This window comes from Sturnus vulgaris, chromosome 14 (assembly GCF_052056855.1).
Source record: "Sturnus vulgaris isolate bStuVul1 chromosome 14, bStuVul1.hap1, whole genome shotgun sequence".
NCBI classification, from domain to species: Eukaryota; Metazoa; Chordata; class Aves; order Passeriformes; family Sturnidae; genus Sturnus; species Sturnus vulgaris.
The window spans coordinates 9,444,513-9,464,788 of NC_142256.1; the positions used below are offsets into that span (position 1 = coordinate 9,444,513).

A 20,276-nucleotide genomic window follows, 5' to 3' on the forward strand; every position below is an offset into this window, starting at 1 on the left:
TGTCTCACCATTTTTGTTCCCCAAGCTGCAGATAAATTGAGAAGAAAACGTACCAAGTTTCTCAAACCAATTATTTTCTATAGAAGTGGTGGTGTAGAGGTTTTGTGGCTGCTGTATTTAATTTTTACAGGGCGAGTGTTGATGGCATATAGAGGAAGGGAACATATCCAGGAGACAAAGCAGCACAACAGAAGATTTAAGGTTTAAATATATGGGCTATCCCTAAAATCCTGTTACTAAATTCAGGATGCTCACTACACCATAGGATTATAGAATGGTCTCAGAAGGAAAGGACATTAAAGATCATCTGTTCCCAACTCCCCAAAGGGATGCCCACCACTAGTTCAGAAATCAGTGGTAAAATTTTTAAACAATGTAAACAACTTCTTGCAATTTTAAAATAAACTGTCTGCTTTTCTCCTCTTTACCTACAGAGAACCAGCAGCGATTCTTTTACTTGAGCCCTGCAGAAATATTTACTGGTATTTCTGATTAAAGCATCGTGCAAAATTAATCGCGTTTAATATTTTAACATTGTGACTTTCAGACGAAAGTATTGGGAGTAGGGTATGGCCTGTCTAGAGACTTGGCAGCGAACACAGGTCTCAAATCTGATTCTGATTTCTCAGTGCTCCTGCAGCCAAGCCAATAAACAGTGATTTTACACGATTTCTAGCACACAACCCATCAGAAAGGGTCAGCAGTGTCCTTCCTGCTCCTTTGCTGAGGAGGTTTCCTTTAGGAAGGGAAATGGAGCCCGAAGGGGGGCCGGCACCTGGCTGTACCTGGATCCTGTAAGGACACAGAGAGTGCCTGTGTGTACCCACCGGGTACCTGCCCTGCAAACACCAGCATTTCCTCCCTTCCCAGACCAAACGTATCCATCCTGGGAAATAAAAGGTTTATTTATCGAGTGCCATAATATCGACGCAAATGAAGCCCTGGTGCTTCACGGAGTTTTTTGGGTTTCACTGGGCTCCTTGTGAGCCCAAGCTGCACAATCCAGGGGGGATCACAGGGATGGACATCCACAGAATCAGTGGATGGGGTTGGAAGGGGCCTCTGGAGATCACCTGGAGCAGGTGACACGGGAAGGTGTCCCAAAGGTGAAACACCTTGTCCCACACAGGTGTGTTTGGGATGTCTCCAGAGGGAGACTCCACACCCTCCCAGAGCTATGCCACCCTCATGGAAAGTTCTTCCTCGTGCTGAGGTGGAACTTGTGTTGTAGTTTATGGGCGCTGTTCCTTGTCCTGTCCCTGGACAGAGCCTGGCACCACCCTCTTGGACACATTTACAGGGATTGCAGACTCGCTCCCTCCCTCTCTCCCCGCCAAATCTCAGGGATGGCTCTCCAGGAGCACTCCCGGGGTGATGCGGGCCGGGCCCCGCGGCCCGGGGGCGGTGCGGAGCTCGGGGCCGGCGGGGGCCGGGCCCTGTGGCCGCCCCGTCCCCTCCGGTGCCGGCGCTCCCGTGCGCGCCCCCCCGGCGGGCGGCGGGGGCGGGCGCCGTCCGGGCCGCGCTGATCGCAGCGCGCCATTGGCCGCTGTCTGCGCGCACGTCACGATCATGATGAGAATTAATGATCGGGGCCGCTGATTTCATTGTGTGACGCCGGGACCGACCCAGCCGAGCCCGGCCGAGCCCGGAGCCCCCGCGCCAGCCCCGCGCTACACGGTAAGCGCGGGGGAGCCCCCCCCTTCCGGGTGGGGGGGGGCGAGGGGAGCGCGGCGGGGCCTTCGGGCGGGAGGGGCGCGGCGGAGGGGAGGAGGAGGAAGATGATGATGGTGATGATGATGGTGATGATGGTGGTGATGATGATGATGATGCCGGTGATGCCCCCCTCCCACGCCGGGCCCGGCTGTGGGGGTGGGGGGAGGCCCACGCGGGCTCGCGCGCGCGGACCCGCCCGGCGCGCGCAGGCGCTGCTGCGCCTCCCGCCCCCACCCCGGCGCGCCATGGGGGGGGAGTGGGGGGGGGGGTGCAGCGCCGGGAGCGCGCCGGGAGCTGCCGCCAGGGGAACTGCGCGTGCGCGCGCAGCCGCTCCGCGCGCTCCGGGGGGGGGGCGGGGCGCACCCGCGCGCCTGCGCCCGCCGGGGCCGCTCCGCGCGTGCGCGCCGGGCCCGGCAGCGGCCCCTGAGCCGCGGGTGCCTCCGTGACAGTCACAGGAACATCACAGTCACGGAAACATCGCGCTCACGGAGCCTGGCAGACACCCCAGCACAGCCTGTTACCGAACACCTCCCCGTCTGCTTAACTATGGCACTCAGTCCCGCGACCAGCCTTGTCTTAAACACTTCAGGGATGGAGACTCTGCCACCTCCCTGGGCTCCTCCAATGTCTGAGCCCCCTTTCTGTGAGAAATGTCGATCCTAAACCTCCCCTGGCACAGGTCCTATCTTCGCTGATTTCCTCATTCCCCTGTGCCTAAGTCACAGAATACCAGGATTGCTGAGGTTGGGAAAGACTTGTGAGATCACCGAGTCCAAGCTGTTCCCTGTGCCTGCCTTGTCACCAGCCCAGAGCACTGAGTGCCATGTCCAGGCCTTCCTTGGACACCAGGGATGGGGACTCCAAACCTCCCTGGGCAGCCTCTTCCAATGTCTTATCACCCGTTCCATGAAGAATTACTTCCAGTTGCCCAATCTAAACCTACCTTGGCAAAGCTTAAGAATGTGTCCACTTGTGTCACAGTCCTTAGTGCCCCGGTGTCCCCAGTGCCTCAGTGTGCCTGTGTTGACAGGGATGTGGAAGAACTTTAGTGAACTTTATGGTCCCTTCCAACCCAAACGTTTCTGTGATTCCATGGTGTCGACTTGCTGTGGTGCCAGGCACAGCCAGTCGTGGTGGTTGGACAGGGGCCTTGTGCTGCCACACTTTTATCCCTCAGGGGTTGGAGGATGAGCAGCAGGACGTGTCCTTGGCTGTGCTGTCCCCAGCCCTGTCCCCTGCCCTCTTAGCCTGGGCTTTCTCATTCTGTGGATAAGATCACACATAACTCATCTACAGTAGTGCTGTGTCCTCCCAACCAGAGTCCTAAAGCAGCTCACATGTTAGAGTAACACTGCATTTTCATGTTTCTTCCCTTTTTTCTGACATAGGTCTTACAAAACACGTCCATGCTTTATTTAAAACACGTGGCTGATCTGGCTGCAGTCAGGAGTCTCATTTACATCAATAAAGCAGGATGGGATGCATAAACCTGCAGTGTTGTGGTCATGGGTTATTATGTTATTAGGTTACTGAGGTCTGTCTTAATTTGTCCCTAATAAAGGGCTGCATTTTATAGGTAGGGCTGTAATCCAATCCTACAAATGCTGTACTTAGTGGAGAGGGAAGCAATTATGCTGCAAGTCACGGATATTTAAAAGTAGTTTTACAAGCTGGTCTGTACATTACACTCACCCAAGCATCAGCCTCATCTTCTGCACTTGGAATGAGTGGTTGTAACTGGTTTGGCCTGTGTAGGAAAGAGGCACCAACCTACAAATTCAGATTATTAAAGGTTGTTGCTTGATGTGCATCCAGTATCTCCACATAGCATGTGAGTTGAGGGGTTAGCTGGTTGGTTGATTTCTTTCCATTTGGGATGTGCAAAAAATTGTGAGCTTTTGGCAGCTTTGGAAAATGAATGAGATGACTTCAGTTCAAGTTTCTAAAGCTGGAGGAATAGTGTCACTACTGCAGTCTTGTTTTATTTATGTCTATAGTAGTTTTCTTACTATAATTCCAGTTTTGTCTCAGATTTATATTGGCACTGAGACTTGTTATTTTTGCCACTGGAAATCTGTGGAGGGAACAAAAAAAAAGATAAATTGAGAGTGTGCTGATTTTCTTGTACCTCTTACAGATGGAGAGACTGAAACAGAAATAGTCTTTGTAAGGTGGCTTTTTTCTAGGCAAATTACTTTTTGGAGCTGAAGTTAAAAAAACTGTCAGAAACTGATTGTTTCCTTTTATCACCCTGTGTTAATCCCTGACAGTTTTAGTTTTGGTTATACCATAAATATTTTTATACTTAGTTACTTCCTAGTGGCTTATACTCTTGAGTTAATTGATTTATTTATTATTTATTTGACATCCAAGACTAGTTTCTATTGCTGTTTGAAGTGACTATGGGTTTGTGTCCTATTTTTCAAATTAGTTATTATTAGTATAAAGATTTACCTTGTAAATGTTTAATTGATTCAGCAATCCAAACATTTAAGGACTTTTGGAGACTAAGATCATACTGCTGTATGTTGTAGGCAGAAATTATTTTTCCTTCTTATGCTCCTTTTTTTTGCCTTTTGTTTTTCCCCCCAGATCTCTCAAATAATTGCAGAACATCTCAGTAACTCCTGAATTATTTGACTACATTATTTCCCCCATTTCCTTATAGTCGTTCTTTCTTTTGTGGCACTCGTTGACATCGAGTTGTTTGCATTAGTTGCTAAAAAGGAATGACCTGGCTTCACCAGGTCTCCCTGGAGATATTCCTGATTTTGGAATGTTGGATGAAGTATCTGGGGTGCAGCAGACACTGTGGGATCATGCACTGAGTGCCTTTCCATGAGGCAAACCAAGGCTTCAGGAGCAAACTCTGCTGGAGGGCTGGAGCTCTCCCTTCATTCTCGCTCTCCCCAGAGAGGGGATGGAAGGGAAATACTGGGGAGAAGCTGCTCAAACACTAAAGAAGCCTGAAAACGTTCAGCTGTGAGAACAACCCCCAGTGTCATCTGCTGAGGAGCTGGTGGCAGTCACAGGGTATCCATGGAATTGTCCTTGGGACAAGCTGAAGGCCATGGAGTTCCCATCTCTGTCCTTATCAGTCACCACCTTGGGATCTCCCAGTGTCCCCAGTGCCTGACACCACTTGGACTCCATTTACACCTCCCAAACCATGACACAGCAGAGGGATCATACAATGAGCAGGTTTTTAAATTAACATTCAGTTCAGAAAGGCAGTGAAAACATCTTTACATTGTTGGGTTCACAGCAGGCTGAGGGCTGGGTGACCATGGGAGTGGAGAGTTACCAGTGTTGGTTGGCCTAGAAAAGTAGCAGGAGCGAGGGAAACCTTGGAAAACCTGCTTTCTCAGCTGTCATAGGTTATTTTCTGCACTGCCAGAGACACCAACACACTTGACCAAGGCTGCTTTATTTTATTAGAGCAGGCAGATGTTGAATCCTTAAATACAGCTTTGCCACCTCTGTCTTTTATTAAAGTGAAAATTCAACTTACATTCATGGAATTTGTTTGCGTAGTGCTTTACCTGATTTTTATGAAATTTCACAGAGTTCTTTCCTGTAACAAACTCTCTTTTCAGTGCCTGTGTGTTGCCAACCAGCTGGACACCCGGCTTCCCAAAAGCTCACATGCATGTTTGCTAAGCTTGGCAAGTCAAGATCAAAATGAAATTATGATAAAAATCCATGTGGATTTCTAACTTGGAATCAGAAGTTCAAGACAAAGGTGAGAAATCCTGAAGAGACTGGAGTGCTCTGTAGGTGCACAGATTGGGAAAAGAAGTTTATTTCCTTGGAAGTTGCTGAGGTTGTTTGAATAATAGTCTGTGATGATGGTGTGTGACCTGCTGATTCCTTTCATACTGATGTTCAGTAATTGTAGCACTTTGCAAGTTACTTCCTTGAAGAGAGGTGTTGAAGTGTTAAAGAAAATGTAAGAGTTCATATCTTATTCTAGTTATGAAAACTGATGCTGAACATGTGATACTTCCCACAAAAATAATCAGTGTAATCCTTTGATGAACGTATCCTGTGTTAATTTGTCTCAGGGACAGTAACGTTATGTTCTTTCAGGTTTGAATACTCAGTGTAGGTAAATTCCCATGTGACAGGCATGGGAAATGAGCAGAACTTGTTGCCTGTGCAGGTGGGATATGCAGAGACAGCTCTTCCTGGATTAATGGGATGGCTCTGCACTCTGTGGTTTTCTAGGGGAGCTCCCAAACATCTATCCATTGGTTTATTCAACACAGGGTACTGCTTTAGATACTCAGAATCAGCACTTCAGAGCTGCTGATAGCAAATTGATTTCCATCTGCACTTTAGGGGTGACATCAGAGAGCTTTAAACCTACCAGAGACAGAATATTGCCAGATGTCCTTCACACTGCTGTGAAATCAGTGGAAAATGGTACAGAACTGTCTGTTGACTGAGGATTTGATATATCCAAGACACAAAAAGCTTTAATAAATCTCACCTGCTGATTTGAAGGTTTAGATGTTGGAATGTAAACTACAGTTATGACTCAGTTCATAATTCTCTGACTGGAGGATCCTGTAATCTGTTTATTTAAATCGGTTTCTAATGGTCTCTGCAGGGAGCCTTTGAGCTCTGCTTTACTGGATTCAAAGCAGAGGCTACCAAGGAATCTTACCAGGGCTTTGGTTGGCAGGTGTAGTCCACGAGTGATTAAAACCCACTGCAAAAATGAGTTATTAAAGCAGAGCATGACCTCTCCTGAGCTTAGCTCGGCCAAGCCTGTCATGCAATACTCAAGGGTTTATCTGAAGTTCAAGTGATTTAATCAAAATGCTCCACCCTGTCTTTATCTAAATTACAGATGTCAAGTGCAACAATGAAAGTATTTTAACACAGAAGTGACCTTGGTTACAGAAATCCACATAATTTAAAAATGTGTCAAGGACCTGACACAGGTCTTCCCTCGCAGGTCATCAGGTCTGGCTTTAAAAATTTATCTTGCCATTGGAAGAGTCTTCAGTGCAGTTGGTGAATTGTTTGGAGAACATGATGTGATGAGCCTGTGTATGGAAACACTGGGTCTGGAAAGATGGAAGTTCCAGAATTATTTCTGATGAGGTCATTTGTGAGAACTGAGCTCCACTAAATAAAACAGGAGCACTGGTACTGAAAGAGGAGGAGACAGGAGTGGAAGCTGGGTCCTGCCAATCGTGCAGGAGGAAAAAGAATCACAAAATTAACTCTTCTGTGTTCTTCAAAGTGACGTGAATCAGTCAGTGACCTCGTCATTGTGTATCCACATGGGAGATCTGGAGGCAGTTCTCAACATGAGAAAGTAGATTATTATTAACTTTATTGATTTCTTAATGGACTAATAATTGTCTCCTCTGTTGCTTGCTATAAATTTCTTTAAGGAGGAGATTATTCAGAGCAAGAGTCTTTGGCCAGCTCTAGCTGTGACTGAATAAATGTTCTTGGGGAGGCAGAAATTGGGCAAACCTGACTTGTAATGCAACTGGTGCTGCATTTAATAATGCACTGGATTGAGAGGGTGAATAAGAGTTGAGAACAGAGGTAAAAAATGTGATTGAAAAATCATCTTCTATTTTATCTGTTATTTCAAAGAAACAGTAATTTTTACAAATTGGTAGTTACTGATTTTTCTATTGCCTGTTGGCATAGAGAGGAAAGTAAACTGAAGTCAAAGCTCTGGCCTACAAACGTTTTACTCTGAATTCTAAATATCAATTCTAAATTCTAAATATTACTCTCTTTTTTTATACAGGCCTCTTGAACTCTTAACATCCATTACCATTACATAGTATAACCATCTTGAAGAGTAAAGTGAAAGCAGTTGGATGTCTGCTTATGCTTTTGAGCCCTTCATAATTTTATTTGCTCTATATTAGAAGCAGTTCTTGTGCAAAGATTAGGTAGATCACCCCTCTCCTCCTGTCCATTCAGAATTTTCAAAAATGCTTGGCTACAAAGGGTTCCCTCATCCTCTTTATTTTCCTACTGGATTATGGCAGGTTTCTTGTCCCTTGGTTCATTCTGTTTCATTGTGATGCATAATTAATAATGTACTGCATTAAAAATAACTTGTGGCTGGTGATGTTTTTTTGCTTCCCAAGGCACCACGTTGGATGCAGGTCGTTCCTGGCTGGCCCTTGTGTTGTCTCAGCTTGTGTCCTCCTGTCTGAGACAGGAAAAGGCCCTGTCTCAGAAATCTGTGATGATGGAGCTCTTCCTTTCTGATAGATATCAGAAACCCCAGAGGATTGCATTCTTTGCCTGTGTAGATTGTGTAACAAGAGCATCAAGCTGCAGTTTTGCATTAGGACTTTGTTGTGGGCTTGGTAATATTGATAATATTGGCAATAATGTTTGCCTTTCCCAAGCCAGGCCATGAATTTTCACACATAACAAAGCAAAGTCTGGTTTAATGTGTTCATCAAAGTGCTGCCCTGTCCAGGTCACCTCCTGTGTCCTCACAGGGAAACTCAGGGGAACCCAGTGCTGGGAGTGATAGCATAGGGTTAAAATGTTTCTAAAATCATAGGAATTGCATCCAATAGATTCAGGGAGTGGAAAGGAAGGTTGGGTCTGGTAGGCCTGGGAAAGGGAACTGGGCCCTGGGAATGAATATTGAGCTTTGTCTTTTCTAGATCATGTGAAGCTACACCTGGGTAATCATCATATGATAAATGATCTGGTTGTTAAATGTAATGATTGTTTGGTAATTGAATATGATTATTGTTTAATTGTAACAAGAATAATGAGAAAGGATATTTGGGGGGCTTAATGAAAATTACAAGAATTCATACTTGGATAAGATCAATGTATACAATAGAAAAATATGAGTACAATAATTAATATATAGTTATATAATGAAAAGGGTGTAAGAACATGTTCATCTGGGATCCTTGTCAGAGTCAGATTTGGGTCTGCAACCCTGATTCCCAGAGCTCTTCTATAAAAGCACCTGCATAGAATCATTCTGGGATTATGTGTTCCAACACTAACAGAAGGACCAGCTCTTGAGAAGTGCAGGAATTGCCGAAGTTGGAGACAGTGGAAACTTTACTCGTGTCAGTCACCTTTATTTTATACCAGATTGTGTCTGGTTTTTTGTTGTTAAGGGTGGGAAACAGACCTGCCAATATTGGAGCTGCTGATGTTTCTCTGTTTTGCCTAATGCCTTTATTTCATTTATTTTTTTAAGGGAGAAACTTTTTCTTTCAAACTAGAGCCTCACGGACTTAGCAATATCATGGAATATTTATTTATTTCTGCAAAGCAGTCGCTGTTGTTCCAAACATCACCTGTTCAGCTTGAGTCTGTCACAGCACTGATTGCAGGAGGCTTTCTTGGAAAGTCAGGAAGAGTGTTGGTAAAAGATTCTGTAGAGAAAACATGTCAATCCTCAGCGTTATCACAGGCACAAATGAGAGCCTGTGCCTCCTGCAAGTGTTACAGTTTCCATTGCAGCTTTCAGAGCATCTCCTTTTCCTTTCAGATGAATCTGCGTTCTGTATTTACTGTAGAACAACAAAGGATATTACAGCGTTACTATGAAAATGGAATGACAAATCAAAGTAAAAATTGCTTTCAGCTCATATTACAGTGTGCACAAGAAACTAAACTGGATTTCAGCGTGGTCAGGGTAAGTACTGAGGCCTTCCAAATTTTTTAAGCATACACATTCATTGCTTTACATAAAATATACAGAAGTCTGGAGTCTCTAAGTTTTTCATTGTCTTAAATCAGACTTCAGTGTGCATGTGTGACATTCATTTTTACCCAGGGAGCCTGTTTAAGGTTTGTTTTCACTGAAATATGTTCACATGACTGTTGAATTTAGCAGGGGCTTGGATAGCACAAGGAGTGATTTTTGTTCTTTGTCCTTTGTTGGGATTTTTTAAATTATTATTCATAAAATTATAGGTTAGTTTGCCCTATGGAAACTTTGCATAATGTATTGTATCAAAGCAAGGTCACGTTATCAAGAAACTATTTAAAAGCTAAATAAATTCCTATAAATTAATATCTTTAGAGGAATCAATTGTGAAACTATTTCTTTTGAGGCACTCTTGTCACACTTGTATTCCACATCACAATCATAAATATTGTGGTCCCTTGTTATTTACAGTGAGGACCTTCTTTTCCTATTAAACAAGAATGTCCCAGTGCTGACAGGAGCTCTTCAGAGTCTATGAATTCCACGGGAAGGGAAATAATAATCCCTTTGTGAAACACTAGACAACAAAATGGCTGTTGTCTGAGAGCAGAAATAGAAATCCTGGGGCATTAGATGGAAAAGTAACAAAGGGTAGTGGAGCTCCCAGGAGCTGCTGTGACACTGGGCATGAGGAGGAGCAAGAGGGACCAGTCTGGGTTGGTTTTTAGTTGCTTTAACCGTGGCACATTGACAATAACAGCCCTGCTCCCAAATTCTTACCTGGATTCCCCTCCCTCAGAACACTCTGGAAACATTAAAAGTTTCTTTCTCAGCTGGAGGTGGTAGAAGCTGTGAAAGTCAGCCAGGGATTCGGGCTCCTGGGGCAGGCAGGCAGTTGTAACAGGAATCTGGATGCTGATGCTGCAGCCAGGGCTGGTTTGCTATTTTTGTGCTGATTGAATGTCCTAGAGGAGGCAGCCCAGCTCCCCTTTCCTTGCACTTCTCTCCATCTTCATGTTTCCTTTCCCTCTCCATTTCTCTTCCTGCCATCAAGTGCCATTCCTTCTGTTTTCTTCCCTTTCTGAGCCCTGATTTGCAGCACTTAAACTTCTTCTTACTTAGGAAGTGCAATGGATACAGATCCAGTCATATTTTAGCACCCCTCATTTCTACTTCTCCTAATTGCCCCCTGTTTTCCTTTTTTTTCCTACAAAACTCTTGGTCATTGATTAGTTCTTTGCAAAACGATACTTGAGTTCCAGCTGGCACTTGCAGATAGGATTATAACAGGCACATGAATTCCCTAAATACAATTGGTCAGGAGAATGGGACTCTCAGCAGAAGCAAAGCTGACCAGTTACTGACATTTTACTGCATGTTACAAACTGTGCCTCAAATTGGACATTTTGTAAAATTTGACAAAAAAATTAAGAGTGGGATTGTCGATGGCAGGGATGTTTTGTTTCCCTGTAGGAAATTGGTCACAGTAGTGTCAATGAAATAAATCTTGAGGGTAACTTCAAGACAGGAGGCACGAGAGTCTCGGGATTTTTGAGAAGCTGGGGCTTTGGAATTGAGGCTGGGGTTGTCCTGTGTGTATGAGTTATGGATCCCAAGGAGGAGAGGCCTGGATTTCTACCCTGTATTGTTCAGGCCTGTATTTCCACCCTGTCATGTGCACTGCATAATCAGTGCATGATTTACATATTTGTAAACTTAGATCTCAACTCGAACACTTAACGTGTCATCAGATCTGCTTAAAAATGGAATTGCTAATTTTTTTCTGCCTCTTTGACGCCTTGTTTTGTGTTTGCTGTCGTTGCTGTCGTGCTTTGCAGACGTGGGTTGGCAACAAGCGGCGGAAGATGAGCAGCAAGAGCGCTGTGGAATCTGGGGGCACCCCCCCAGGGACTGCCCCTGCCACTCCCTCCGTGCCCCCGGAAGCAGCAGTGAGAAATGTGGTAAATATTGCTCGATCCCAAAGCCAGCAATCCTCTTGGACCTCTTCAAACAACGACGTGATAGTGACTGGTATTTACAGCCCTGCCAGCTCCTCGGGCCGGCCGGGAGCCGCCAAGCACATGAACACCTCCATGGCAGAGCTCCACAAAACCTCCATCCCACGGCTCCCGGGCAAGAGTGACGCAGACTTCCAGCAGCAGCACATCCCTCTGGGACGGCAAGTACCCCACTGTAAAAACGCTTCCCTCTTAGTGGGGGAAAAGACCATTATCCTATCCAGGCAAACGAGCGTGCTCAATTCTGCCAACTCCATCTACAGCCACACCAAGAAAGGCTCCTCGGTGCAGACGGCGGAGCTGGTGTTACCTCAGAAACCCATGATTTGCCACAGGCCCTGCAAGGCCGAGCCCTTGGGGTGCCAGCGCTTGCACAAACCCGAGCACGGGGCCCTGGTGTCCCACGTGCCCCCGGGGCCGAGGGCTCACCCCAGGGACCCGGCCTGTGGCACCCAGAACCTGGAGATCCGCGAGGTGTTCTCGCTGGCCGTCACCGACCAGCCCCAGCGCCTGGTGGGCGGCACGGCACAGAAACATCCCCATCCCTCCCCGGAGGGCGGCTGCCTGTCCATAGCCATGGAGACGGGCGACGTGGATGATGAGTACGCCCGTGAGGAGGAGCTGGCCTCCATGGGAGCGCAGATCCAGAGCTACTCCAGATACTGTGAGGGCAGCGGCTCCGGCCGCGGGGACAACCAAAGCACGGCCGGGCCGGGCCGCAGTGGGGGCTGTGGGGCACAGCTGGGCAGTGCCAGGGAGGTGCCCGACAATCTCCTGTACCACAGCAGAGAGTTCCACCTGCCCGCACGGACCTCATTGCACACAACATCCAGCACGATTTATAACACCGCCAGCGCAGCCAGAAGTACCTTTTCTCCTCATTTTACGTCTTCGAGTCAACTGAGGCTGTCACAAAACCAAAATAATTACCAGGTAATCCATCAGTTTATCTCTGTCTTCAGACCTCAGAGCCGAGGTTGTAGATCAATGCTGTTTCCTTGCAGAGTTGGTAGCTATTGAGCAGTAGGTTCACCTTTCTGCAGGCTGTGCTCCTGTTATGCCTTTCAGTGGAGATAATTCCTTCTCAAACCCAGTGCAGGCAGCACTGCAGTGTGGTAGCACTTCTGCCTGTCCAGCTGAGCCCCTGGTAGCCATATATAGAAGATCAGTGAGGATTTCATGGATTCCATGGCTAAATTTTAGCTGCAGGAGAGTCATACCTATGAGCTGGTGGTTGCTCAAGCCTGTGTTGTCCTGCCCTGGCTTTCCAGCAGGTGCCTGGGTGTTCCCCTGTGAACACAAGTCACACATGGCACAAGGCGTGTTTTCATGGTGACATTTGTGCATTTGCTCACCCCATTGATGTCAGTTTGGAATCCTGTACCCCCTGTGCAGGTGGCAGTCTCTGGACCTGTGTTCTGTCAGGGATTAGGGTTCCCTCTCAGGGAGTTAACTCAGCTCCTTTCCCACAACCTCTAATTCAAATTATCAGTTTTACACTCAATCCCTTTATTCCTCTTCCTATACTAAAATCCCTTAAGTGATACTGAGGGGAAATTAAATGTAGATCATTGTAGAACTAAAATATATTTAGGGGAAACTGCAACACTTGACACATTTTTTTAGTTTTTGGTATCACAAGGGGAGAGATACTTGTACAGGAAACATCCAAATTGGTATTTTTCATGGATTTTACACCAGCTGGCATGACATAGCCTGGAGACACTGAGGTAAAAGTCTTTTAAGGCTGACAGGATGTGATTGTGTGTGTCACCTGCATGCATTTGCCTGTTATTACACTGCCTTTTTAGTTTATCCTGAAAATAAACCGTGTCGACAGCATATCAGCTTTTCCTGTGCTTTGCTCACCAGGATAGAGAACAAGACTTTGTGAGCCGTGGGTTTTTTTAGGTTTTTTTAGTTTTTCTTTTCCCTTTTCCTGACTTGATCCTATCTCATGTGAACATTTGAAAGAAAGCTTCTAAGTCCAAGTCAGTGCCATTTTTCACCTGAGTTATTACTTTTCTGGGTAAACCAGAGGCTTGATGAGCAGATAATTCTATGGAGAAGATGGCACATCAGATGAGCTGTTCTGTCCTTCACTCTCACAGTCTGTCAGTATTTGCTGTTACTTTTCTTACTTGGTTATAGAATTCCTGAAATGCTTTTCACTTTTACCATCCCAGTTTCACAGAAGAAAAGCTGTAAATATGCAGAACAGTCCAATAAAGGGTTGGTAAAAGTGCTTATGGTTGAGTTAAGGACATTTTTTTAAGTTTCATGAAGAGAAATCCTTTACTGGTGCCTCCATCAGCTGTGTGCTCATGGTGCTTTATTTCACTCTTTAAAAAGCATCAGAGAGGTTGATTTCTTCTATTTTAAATTCTGTTAAAATGAAATTCAGAATAACTTTATTTTGGTGTTTTATGGGGTAGGTATTGAGTTTTTTTGAAGAGCTAGAACAGTTGATGGTAGGTGATATTTTATCTGTCTATGTGGTGTTTTATGGATCAGAATGAGATCTCTGGAGCTTTGGTTTTTTGTTTTTTTTTTTACTTCCCCCTGTTGCAACAACATACCTGTTTTTTTCATAAGTGAGAAATTATCTGAACCCCAGCTGACCTCCCTGCCTGTCTCATACACCCAATTCTTTGGATTTGAAGTGTGGATGGAGGGAGCTTCTGTTTCCTGTCATATCCCTTTTCATTCAAGAGTTTTAAATCTTGGAAAAGCTGAGCAGGATGCTGTTAATTCCCTCATTGCTCACTGTGAGCTCCTGAGGTGACACTTCTGGGTATTAGAGACTTTCTAAGGTGCTGTCTTGAATCCTTTTAGGCTTGTATAGGATGATATTTCATTTTTTGTAGTCAGTTTATGTTAATTTTATTGCCCATGTTTAGCTAATTTATCCATCAGCACAGAGATGAAAATCCTTAAACTTCTTGAATTTAAAAATAGAAAATCTTCTTGAATTTAAAAATAGATTAAACCTGAGCTAAATGATTATTGGAGTAGTTGAACATCCAAGCAGATGCTTCTTCAAAGTCAGGACTGTGTGATTCATGTTTTGATGAAGTAATTACTGTCATATATTGGTGGGGTATCTAATTAGCAATTAGTTATAGCTTCCTTACTGGTTCAATTAATCAAATTCATGTTAGTGTAACTTAAGACTAAATTTAATTAACTGATCAATTTTAATGGCTGAGCAGTTTCAGTAAACAAATTCTTCAGCCTACTTGCTTGTTTTAGTTTGACTTTGAGTGTGTTGAAGTAGAGAGGTTGTCTGTGCTGTCCTCCAGGCTGAATTGGGATTCAGTCTTGGTTTCTTCCCCCAGCCTTAAGAGACAAGAGCACTGTTCAAAATCTGTGTATTTTTATTAACTTTGTTCCCAAGCCCAGTGCCATGCATGTTGTCTTTCAGGGAGTTCTTTTGAGATGAACTTGGCTGGTTTTGGCCTCATCCCTGTCAGAACTCTGTGCATTTTTCTTCCCAGCAACCCTTAATGCTCTGCCACATAGATTTTGCTTTATTCCCATAGAAAAGCACTTATTTTTTTTGAAGTCCCCTTTAAATTAGTGCAGAGGAGCCACCTGGTGCTGCCTTTGCTGTGAATTCTGTGGTGTGAAGCTGTTGTGTGGCATACAGGGTTGTAACAGACATAGCTTTACAAAATTTCAAGAAATGTGTATGTGCAGTGAAAAAAATAATATTTTAGGCTCAAATCCTGGTCGTTGGGAGGGGAGGGTGCTCCTTTCCAGCCCCCCTCAACCCTCTTTGTGCTGTAACTAGAAAGGGTCTGACCTTGGGTGAGCTCCAAGTGCTTCCAGCTAAAAGCTTGAATAAAAGTGTTTGACATGCTTGTACAGCAGACACCTGTACCAGAGCTGCTGTGCTTGTTGTGCTCATGCTGCAGGATCCATCAGTGAAGCACTTTGCAAATGCAAAAACTCCCAGTGCAGTTTGGTTCAGTCAGCAGAAGTGCACAGGTTTTTTCCTCACATACATGTGTGTAATGATTTGAGGTGATTGATCTCTCCAGAGCTGTGTGAACATGGGAATCTTAAATATAAAGCCTAAAATATTCCAGGCTATGACACACCTCAAATGGCCAGGGAAAACACTCTGAGATTTTTATTTAGTCAAGTCTGACCTCTGGGAATGATGGAGAAGCAATAGGAATGGAGGCAGCTCTCCTTTGCCTTCACTCCCCTTCCTTCTCCATCCTGATATCCCTCATTTTTCTGCTGGTACTCCAGTCTTTAACATCAGACATTGAACAGCTCAGTGACAAACACCAGAGCATTTTTTCTGAAGTTGAAGTGATGTAATTGAAAAAAATGTGAGGGCAGCTCAGTCCTCAGCCCTTGTCTGACTGCAGTCTGCTCATCCTGCCAGTTTGGGACAGATGGAAAAGCAAACTGCTGGTGTGAAATACAAGTTTTGGGGTACCAAAAGTACAGAAACACCCAAGTTGTCACTGTGTTATCTTGCCCTCACCCAAAGAAACAGTGTTTTATTCTTGGCAGTAAAGGTGAGTGTGACTTTGGTTTTGGATCTTAACCTGTTTATAGACATTGGTGTCAGAATTGAATGTACAGTGCAAAGTCTCAGTATTGGCTCTCACAGCAACCTAAGCTGCTCTTGTTTTCTGTTCTGCAGATTTCAGGAAACCTTACTGTGCCTTGGATTACAGGTTGTTCCAGAAAAAGAGCAGTAAGTACATTTCCATCTAAGTATCTAATGCATCGAGTGAAGCAATGAAAAAGTGGTAAAAATTCATTTTTTTTGAAAATGTCAGCTCTGTTTACCTTGGGTGGGTTTTTTCCCTTTTTCCTTTGATACAAACATTATCTGCAGGTACAATGTTTCAGTTGAGGTGAAATTGATGTCCATCTTTAAAAGCAGGTCAAGGTCATCACCCAGTGTGAGGTGATGCCCAGGGAGGAATTGTTCTTTTAGCTCAAATACAACATCTGAATTGATAAGGACTGAGAGTTTGGAGCTCAGAATGTGTTTTTTGTGTTGAAAGTGAAGTGGTTGTTAATTCAGGCAACTGAATGCTTAAGAGAGTAACTCCCTCTGCAGCTTCACTGCACATGCACAGAATTAGTCAGTGCTGGCTGTAGGAACTTGATCAAGTCTAATTTTATCCACATAAATGTCATTTCACAGTAGCAGAATCAGCCAGGTTGGTGTCCTCAATTCACAGAGAACTCCAAGCCATAACACAAGGTATGAAACAGCTTTTGTCAGGGGAGGAAAAAAAACCTCTGCCCAACGCTTTTGTTTAGTTGGTGCTCAGCATTTCCAGCTTGTCTTTGAAGAGGTGTCAGTGCTGCCTCCAGCCTCAGGTGGGATGGTCCAGCCAGGCTCTCCAGGGGCTGCTCTAGCACTCCTGCTCTGTCAGAGGTAACAAAACTGGGCAAGTGTCTGTCATGGTAACCAAACTCTCCAGGCTGTGGACATGGCAGAGTCCTGGCAGTGTCCTGGCAGAGCCCTGGCAGTGCCCTGGCAGTGTCCTGCAATGCCCTGGCAGAGTCCTGGCAATGCCCTGGCAGAGCCCTGGCAGTGTCCTGGCAGAGCCCTGGCAGTGTCCTGGCAGTGTCCTGGCAGTGGCTGCTGTGTTGGCAACAAGGTCTAGGTGATAGAAGAGCCTTTCCTTGCTTTCTCCTGCTGTAACCCAAACTTTTTCAATCCTTTATTATTTTCAGTTCTTTAGTCTTCAAAAGGTGAGAGTGTGGCAGTGTTTCCTGTATGAGTAGGAACCTAAGGACCATCACATGAATGTTTTCTTCTCTGAGACTTTTTCTAGGTCTCAACTGAAGCACTTCCAATTTCTGCAGAGTTTGGTACAATCACTTACTCCTTTTTATACAGAGAGCACTTTATAAGAGCATCTCCCAGAGGAACTGATACTTTTATACAAGTCCTGTTGTGCTCAACCCAGCTTTTTTCTTTCCTAAGTGCTAATTCTCTTGAGGAGGCTTTTTAAAATGCAGCTTTTCTCTGGAAGGCTCATCCCCTCTATCACTTAATGACCTTTTAGAGCATCTCACCAAGGAGCTGGGGAGTGTCCTGGGGTAGAGTTTCACAGCTAAATGGGGAGGTTTTCCCTCTCCCTCCCACTGCCCTGCCACCCCATCCGCAGCCAATATCCAGCTGTAAGGTAATCCAGGTTGAGTGTGTGACCTATCAGGTACAAATTCTGCTGCTGAGGTTGTTTTTAGAGTTCAGTGCTGTTCTGGGGGTCAGGTGAGTGCCAGAGCCAGCTCAGATCTGGCAGTGGGAGCACTGGGCTGGGAGTGGGGTGATGTTGGCCCCTGCCTGCAGCACTGGGGGTTGTTGGGCATTGTGGTCATGCTGGATACCTGACCCCAGCTGTAGAAGACATTCCTGGAGTAAATTTTAAACTTTCAAAGATGTGGAGGTGCCTGTTCATTAATCATAGAGTCCCTAAGATTGACAATACCTTTAAGATGATTGAGTCCAACCTTCAGCCCAGCACCAGCATGGTCACCACTACACCATGTCCCCAGGGACCACATCCACATGTTTTTAGAACATTTCCAGGGATGGTGATTCCACCCCTGCCCTGGGCAACCTGTCCCAATGCTTTACAACCCTTTCAGTGATGAAATATTTCCTGATATGCAACCTCACCTCCTCTGGCCCAGCCTGAGGCCGTTCCCTCTCCTGTCCCTGTTCCCTGGGAGCAGAACCCGACCTGGGGCTGTCCCCTCCTGTCAGGGAGTTGTGCAGAGCCACAAGGTCCCCCCTGATCCCCCTTTTCTCCAGGCTGAGCCCCTTTCCACCTCTCTCAGCCCCTCCTGATGCTCCACACCTTGCCCCAGCCCTCCTGTATCTCCAGGTTCTGAATGTCTTTCCTGCAGTGAGAGACCATTAAGGATGGTTATTAGAGAATTCTTTTTCCTTAGACCTTTACTCATTTGTCTTTTTAATCAATAAAGTGCATAAAACCCATTGGTTAATACAGTCTGACAACATCTGTGTCCACATTTGTGGTTGCACTTTCCCAGTCTGGGAGCAGAATCAGCCTCCTCCAGGACACAAGCTGGGGACTTGGCACTCCAAAACTGCAGTGTACACACAGGGGTAAGACAGCAAAGGAGAAAAAGCTCCTACTTCCTAGAAACTTTGATTTCAACTGTGAAATTCTTTTGAATTAAGAGTGTGAGGGGACAGAAATAGAATGGATAGAGTTGTAGAAGTGCCATTATGGCAATTACTGCCATTCAAACAGGAAAAAGGCTAATCTGTATTTTGGTTAAAATGAAGAAGATTGTCTTTTAGATGCTCTGAATTTTTAATCTTCTGCCTTGATGTTTTGTTTCCCTTGCCCTGTCCTTCAACTGTATCAGGAGAGAAATAAAAGCTGTGCAGTTCTGCAGAAACTCTTTCTTGTGTGCTCAGCTCTGCTGTAGGATGATGTAATCCTGATTGTTAATGAATATTAGTCTAGAAATATCACCCTTTCAGTAAGTCATGAGAGTGTCTTTGGAAATGACAGAGTTCTGTGTTCTGCCCTGGTGCATGTGCAGTGGCCTTTATGAATGCATTGATTTTTGGTTTTTCACAGGGTGGTGGAAGGATAACAAGGACTCAAAAATAGCAGTGAAGGTACCAGTTAAGGGGAATTAAAAGGGAGAAAATATCTCCATTTCTGTTCTTGAGTCTTGAGTGTACTGACTGTGCTTCAGATCATCTGAGGTCTGAGCAGAATGCTTTGTGTTTGTGGTAGATTTAAAAGTTCTGGTGTGCTCTGGAGAACATTTGTCACACAGGTGGTGACTCTGGGTGAGCTGTGCCTTAGTGGTGAAGTTTTATTTCAGGGGGCTTGTGTGCCCTGAGCTTCACTTTGGGGTGTCTGGGCTCTCAGTGTGGTGTATTTGGGAACAGGAAAGACCTGAAATGGGTGGAGAGTGTGCTAGATTTTGATTTTTGTATCACTGTTTGCACATTGGCTTTTGAATAAAACTCTGGAGATGGAGGCAATAAAGGTTCCCCTCTGTGTCCTGCCTGTCACAGGAGTGCAGACACACTTTGGGCAGGTGAAAGGGCTGCAGTGTGGGACCTGCCCCCAGCTGTTCTGGGCAGGGGAACACAGCTGGATTTTGTGGGGGGGGGGACACATCAGTACAACTCTAAAGAAAGCTCCTCCTTGGCCTGGGCTCTGCAAGGCTCAGGAAAACCAACGTGAGCTGAGAGCAAACAGCTCAGAGCAGAGAAGCCCCAGCAGGGATTAAAGCTGCCTGCAGTCAGAGGGCACCTCAGCTGTGCCTTTTGGTTTCAAACTATTCCAGGAGGAACTTGGGGAGTTCTCTCCACCTTCCTCTGCTCTCCCAGGAGGGGGGAAAATGTGGTTTAGTCAAGTCAGTGGGAGCAGGTCTGAGTGTGCAGTGAGAGGTGAGCCAGGCTGGAGGTCTCTGGATGGGAACACTGTGATTGTTCCCAATTTTGGCATTTTGAATACTGACTCAAGTGTTTCCTCCTTCTGTGAGATACTTTACTGTGTATCTCAAAAAGATATTTCTACATTGGTAATACCACCCATAGCATGGCCTGGCTGCTGGCTGGGAGCAGCCCCTCCCTGTCCCACAGCACTGCTGAAGGAATGCAGAGGGGGACAAGTCTGCTCATGTTTTTATTTCGTGATGTGCTGCATCTCAGTGCCACAAATCACCTTGGCTTATTGTCTGCTGTGAACCTGCAGGCAAGGAATTCATCCTAGCTGAACTGGAACTGCAAAACTTTCTGGCCCAATGTGAGGAAGACATTATTAGATCAAGTAAGAATCATGATAATTACCATCTAAAAATCAGTTTACTTTGAGGCTGAACATTCATTT

The 20,276-nt window shown here is 45.4% G+C and overlaps 1 protein-coding gene across 1 annotated transcript in view; it reads left to right on the forward strand.

The window, feature by feature from the left end:
* Positions 1–1,589: 1,589 nt before the first annotated feature.
* Positions 1,590–20,276, forward strand: part of HDX (highly divergent homeobox) — a 40,723-nt gene continuing 22,036 nt past the window's right edge. The window contains exons 1-5 of the mRNA XM_014888235.2: positions 1,590–1,677; positions 5,310–5,455; positions 9,227–9,373; positions 11,227–12,339; positions 16,070–16,123. Coding sequence (XP_014743721.1) covers positions 9,227–9,373; positions 11,227–12,339; positions 16,070–16,123 — 1,314 coding nt within the window. The 5' untranslated portion in view covers positions 1,590–1,677; positions 5,310–5,455. The remainder of the gene's footprint in view (positions 1,678–5,309; positions 5,456–9,226; positions 9,374–11,226; positions 12,340–16,069; positions 16,124–20,276) is intronic.